Below are 6,211 nucleotides of genomic sequence, written 5' to 3'. Positions count from 1 at the left end.
GTCAGAAGTGGGTCAAATGTCAAGGTTACTATTTAATAGTATTGAACAGAATGTTGTTCTTGATATTTAACTATCATTTTGTCAGAACTCTTTTATTTTGAATACTTTTCTTATAATTTATTTTCACTTTGGTTATAAAATTGTTTTTATCATGTTTTAAATCCGCGCGTTTTATAATACACTTGTATAAAGTTACGAATTAAAATTGCAATGCATATTTCGTTGTTTTATAAAATATTTATTGATTATACAGAGTTTGCAAAAATGTTTGCATATCTCTTCTTCGTCATTATATATATATTAACTGTAAGACACGAACACGACTTTATGCTGAGAACTATAAATTTAAATTTAATCATAAAAAACAAACGTTTTCGGCCACTCCACTGGCCATCATCAGGTTAACTATATTCGAATACTATTTCGAACAACCCGTTCAAAATTGAAATAGATTACAATAGAACTCACGCGCTCAACTACGTAAACCAAATGTAATATAAATAACATAGAAAAATAAATAAAACAAAATAAATAAAATAAAACATGCCAATGGTACATGTAAACATAGCAATATCTATATATCTATAGGCAATCATTTGCGCCTAGTTAATGTGTTCTTGTGACTTTTTTAATTAGAAACTTCCAAGCTGATGGTAAAATGGTCGCATCTTTGTAATTTAAGCATTTTTTGGTTAAGCTGGACTTATAAATTTCACATTTTTCGGTTGTCGCTGCAAGTGTCGGCGAATGGACAGGTGTTATGATTTTGGCTTCTTCCCATTTAACAACGGATCCCTCCGTCTGCGCCATTTTTGCTAACGTTGTTGTGCATTTACTTTTCGTCACATCATATCTGTGTTCCTTAAGTCTTTTAGTTAGGCTTCTCGTCGTAACCCCGATGTATTCTTTCTCTATCCCTAGTTGGTCGTTGCTGTACGGTATCGAGTACACCCCCGGCTGCTCACTCCGTTTAATTTCTTCCTTGTCGTTTCTTAGTAATTTATATATCGAGGGAGCTCTTTTGTACACAATATTGCTGTTCCTGTGGCTCGCAATACACTCCATAACAGAGGATAGACGCTTATTATACGTGAATTTCGTGATGCCGTTTGTAAGATCTCGTTTTTTCTTGTTTTTCTTAGGATTCTTGTACGCTGCAATCAAACGTTCAACTGTTCTTGGACCATATCCCAGCATCTTGGCCACTTGCCTGATTCTCTCCAGTTCCCGCATCGTATCCATTATGTTAGAGCAATATTGAAACGCTCTTCTAATTAACGCTCTAAATGCTGAGAGTTTATAGGTAATAGGATCATTGGATGTTGACGGTATATATAGCGGGTCGTGTGTAGGCTTTATATAAACTTTCGTGTTTATTGCTCCGTTCTTAAATGTAATACCAATGTCCAAAAAATGTAATTCGTCGCCACTAAGTTGCTCCAAGTTTAGCCGTAGGCCATGATCGTTGGAATTCATGGCATTTAAGAATTGGTGTATCCTTGCGTGGTTCTTCCATATGACAAGCACATCATCCACATATCTTCTGTACAAGATTATGTCTTCCTTGAAGTTGATCAGTGTGATGCGCTCCATTCTTCTTACCACCAATTCACACAGCAGACCAGACATTGGGCTGCCCATCGGGACACCTTTTAACTGTTTATAGATTTTACTCTCGAACACGAAAAACGATTGCCCGCATACCAGATCTGCCATCATCTCCAGGTCCTTACGGTACGCTGCCGCCGTCGGATGCAAGCCATATAACAATTCCATTAGTGCATCAAAACATGAGGATGGTTTGATTGACGGATACATACTCTCGAAGTCCATTACCGACCCAACTTCGTTATCCATTAAGGCTAACTCCTGCAAATCCTTTACTACACTCATCGGGCTCTTTGTAACAAATTGGTAATCCCCAATCAACTCCGACAAATACGAATGCATACGTTTCTCCAGTTTATACGTGGGGCCCTTACATTTCTCCACCACAGGTCTAATTTCTTTGTTGGTTTTATGGGTCTTCGCGAAACCAAACAACCTGGGTACTCCTGGGTTCGTGACGTGTGCACCTTTCAGGAAAGGGAAGATTGATGTTAAAGGAGATCTCTCCAACCTTTTTACCTTTCCTTCAATTTTTCTTACTATGTCATGTTCTACCCTTTCGCATTCCGTTTTTCTTATATACTCTTCTAGTGCCTCCACATAGCGTTGCTTTTTCATTACCACCAAATGCTTGCTTTTATCCGCTCTGGTGATTACCAAACTATTGTCCGTCAACCATTTCTTCGCGCTTTTAACATCTGTCCCTTCATTACGTTTCCCTGCACATTTCTCACTTCTGAACGCCGCTTTCCATCTAAAATACTCTTTTTCGATCTCATCCATACCTAGGAGTCCCCTTTCAATTTCAGCTATCATGCCTCGCCAGTTTCCATTATTGTCAAGAGCATAATTAGGCCCTTTTTCTAGGAGGCGTTTGACATTCAGGGGGATTTGGACCTGGTCCCATAAAATGTATGGGGTTGGCTTCACTTTCTTCGATTTTTTATTCGGTTGCATTGAACATAACCAATGTAGCTTCTTCCTGTACTTCCTATTTAAATGCCTTTCTATCCGGTCGGTTAATTCGACTATCTTTAAATTGATACACGCCAAAGCATTCGGGTCCTCAGTGAACACTAGCTTCGGTATCAATCTTAATGTCGATACCACCGGATGCATCTTAATGGAATCAGAAAGCTACATTTTTTTGTTCAATGCAACCGAATAAAAAATCGAAGAAAGTGAAGCCAACCCCATACATTTTATGGGACCAGGTCCAAATCCCCCTGAATGTCAAACGCCTCCTAGAAAAAGGGCCTAATTATGCTCTTGACAATAATGGAAACTGGCGAGGCATGATAGCTGAAATTGAAAGGGGACTCCTAGGTATGGATGAGATCGAAAAAGAGTATTTTAGATGGAAAGCGGCGTTCAGAAGTGAGAAATGTGCAGGGAAACGTAATGAAGGGACAGATGTTAAAAGCGCGAAGAAATGGTTGACGGACAATAGTTTGGTAATCACCAGAGCGGATAAAAGCAAGCATTTGGTGGTAATGAAAAAGCAACGCTATGTGGAGGCACTAGAAGAGTATATAAGAAAAACGGAATGCGAAAGGGTAGAACATGACATAGTAAGAAAAATTGAAGGAAAGGTAAAAAGGTTGGAGAGATCTCCTTTAACATCAATCTTCCCTTTCCTGAAAGGTGCACACGTCACGAACCCAGGAGTACCCAGGTTGTTTGGTTTCGCGAAGACCCATAAAACCAACAAAGAAATTAGACCTGTGGTGGAGAAATGTAAGGGCCCCACGTATAAACTGGAGAAACGTATGCATTCGTATTTGTCGGAGTTGATTGGGGATTACCAATTTGTTACAAAGAGCCCGATGAGTGTAGTAAAGGATTTGCAGGAGTTAGCCTTAATGGATAACGAAGTTGGGTCGGTAATGGACTTCGAGAGTATGTATCCGTCAATCAAACCATCCTCATGTTTTGATGCACTAATGGAATTGTTATATGGCTTGCATCCGACGGCGGCAGCGTACCGTAAGGACCTGGAGATGATGGCAGATCTGGTATGCGGGCAATCGTTTTTCGTGTTCGAGAGTAAAATCTATAAACAGTTAAAAGGTGTCCCGATGGGCAGCCCAATGTCTGGTCTGCTGTGTGAATTGGTGGTAAGAAGAATGGAGCGCATCACACTGATCAACTTCAAGGAAGACATAATCTTGTACAGAAGATATGTGGATGATGTGCTTGTCATATGGAAGAACCACGCAAGGATACACCAATTCTTAAATGCCATGAATTCCAACGATCATGGCCTACGGCTAAACTTGGAGCAACTTAGTGGCGACGAATTACATTTTTTGGACATTGGTATTACATTTAAGAACGGAGCAATAAACACGAAAGTTTATATAAAGCCTACACACGACCCGCTATATATACCGTCAACATCCAATGATCCTATTACCTATAAACTCTCAGCATTTAGAGCGTTAATTAGAAGAGCGTTTCAATATTGCTCTAACATAATGGATACGATGCGGGAACTGGAGAGAATCAGGCAAGTGGCCAAGATGCTGGGATATGGTCCAAGAACAGTTGAACGTTTGATTGCAGCGTACAAGAATCCTAAGAAAAACAAGAAAAAACGAGATCTTACAAACGGCATCACGAAATTCACGTATAATAAGCGTCTATCCTCTGTTATGGAGTGTATTGCGAGCCACAGGAACAGCAATATTGTGTACAAAAGAGCTCCCTCGATATATAAATTACTAAGAAACGACAAGGAAGAAATTAAACGGAGTGAGCAGCCGGGGGTGTACTCGATACCGTACAGCAACGACCAACTAGGGATAGAGAAAGAATACATCGGGGTTACGACGAGAAGCCTAACTAAAAGACTTAAGGAACACAGATATGATGTGACGAAAAGTAAATGCACAACAACGTTAGCAAAAATGGCGCAGACGGAGGGATCCGTTGTTAAATGGGAAGAAGCCAAAATCATAACACCTGTCCATTCGCCGACACTTGCAGCGACAACCGAAAAATGTGAAATTTATAAGTCCAGCTTAACCAAAAAATGCTTAAATTACAAAGATGCGACCATTTTACCATCAGCTTGGAAGTTTCTAATTAAAAAAGTCACAAGAACACATTAACTAGGCGCAAATGATTGCCTATAGATATATAGATATTGCTATGTTTACATGTACACATTGGCATGTTTTATTTTATTTATTTTGTTTTATTTATTTTTCTATGTTATTTATATTACATTTGGTTTACGTAGTTGAGCGCGTGAGTTCTATTGTAATCTATTTCAATTTTGAACGGGTTGTTCGAAATAGTATTCGAATATAGTTAACCTGATGATGGCCAGTGGAGTGGCCGAAAACGTTTGTTTTTATGATTAAATTTAAATTTATAGTTCTCAGCATTAAAGGCGATGTCGTGTCTTACAGTTAATATATTATATAATGACGAAGCAAGAGATCGTCATAGGCAAACCATTTTTGTGCAAAAGCCTCTGTATCTCGAAATCAAAAAATATTTTATATCTAAAATCAACGACAGGATATGCATTGCAATTTTTAATTTCGTAACTTAATTACAAGTTTGTATATAAAACGCGCGGAATTTAAGGAAAACATGGATAAAAACGAATTTTACTACACCAACAAGTGAGAGGAAAAATAAAGCATTATGACTAAGAACAAGTATGTACGAAACAAATAAACAAATACGAAGTTCTTCACTGGACAAAATTGGCATTAGTTAGACACTAATCCAAGAACACACATTCTGTTCGATGGAGGGCTAATTAAAGTAGTAAACGGCCTTGGGCGACCATTTTGACCCACTTCTGACAGGGAAAGGAGTTTTGTTTACATAGTAAATAAAACACTTAGCGCCTTGTTGTCATTTAAGTGGGGAGTGGGTGGCAGCTCAGATGACACCTCTGTTTGCGAAAGTAATAAACTTTTACTGACCTTGACACACGATAATTCATCTACCCCTCTCCTATATATACTAAAAAATAACAACTGGGGAGCAGTTGTTTAAAACAGTAAATAAAACACTTGGCGGTTTATTCAAGTAACTTCTCCCTCTACTCAGATTACCGCAAAAACAATTAACACTTAACAGTGAAAATTGACACAGGGTCCTATTCCTCTCCGATTACAAAGGAACTGACGACAATCGGTTGAAAGTTGAGATAATCTAATTGGCAATTGAGACCTGATCTGTTTATTTTAAAGCTGTATCGTCTCAAATTACAGGAAAATAAACGTAAATAAAACATTATAACAGAAAGAAAAGTACATAAAGATAACGGATAAAATCATATTTCTGACGATCAGTTTGGCGGCAAATTTACACAAATTTTAAAAGAAAAACAAGGCCTATGACTACAACAACGCAGTAATTTAAGGCAAGCGATGAGCGAATAATTAGTCTTGTCAACCTGCAGAGCGCTTGACTGCACGCTTAAGTCCCTCCGGCTCGATTTCCTCACCCCTATTACGGCTCAAATCGGATCAGTCCACCTGAAACGCCTTTGCTAAGAGATAGAACGTCCTGGTGTAACAAGTGATCAATTTCCACAGCTGCGCAATCGATCGACTGATAGTCAATCATTTTGGTCGGG

The 6,211-nt window shown here is 38.7% G+C and overlaps 2 protein-coding genes across 2 annotated transcripts; one reads left to right on the top strand and one right to left on the bottom strand.

Moving 5' to 3' along the window:
* Positions 1 to 606: 606 nt before the first annotated feature.
* On the bottom strand, positions 607 to 2,727 carry LOC136970593 (uncharacterized). The gene has a single exon (XM_067265040.1). It carries the CDS (start codon positions 2,725 to 2,727, stop codon positions 607 to 609), a length of 2,121 nt encoding a protein of 706 aa, XP_067121141.1.
* Positions 2,728 to 2,903: 176 nt separating this feature from the next.
* Positions 2,904 to 4,721, top strand: LOC136970592 (uncharacterized). The gene has a single exon (XM_067265039.1). It carries the CDS (start codon positions 2,904 to 2,906, stop codon positions 4,719 to 4,721), a length of 1,818 nt encoding a protein of 605 aa, XP_067121140.1.
* Positions 4,722 to 6,211: the final 1,490 nt, after the last annotated feature.

The sequence above is a fragment of the Centruroides vittatus genome, unplaced genomic scaffold (genome assembly GCF_030686945.1).
Source record: "Centruroides vittatus isolate TY-2023 unplaced genomic scaffold, ASM3068694v2 contig_2053, whole genome shotgun sequence".
NCBI lineage: Eukaryota > Metazoa > Arthropoda > Arachnida > Scorpiones > Buthidae > Centruroides > Centruroides vittatus.
Note: the sequence above shows the minus strand (reverse complement) of the source record. Positions and strands in the feature narration are given on the sequence as shown.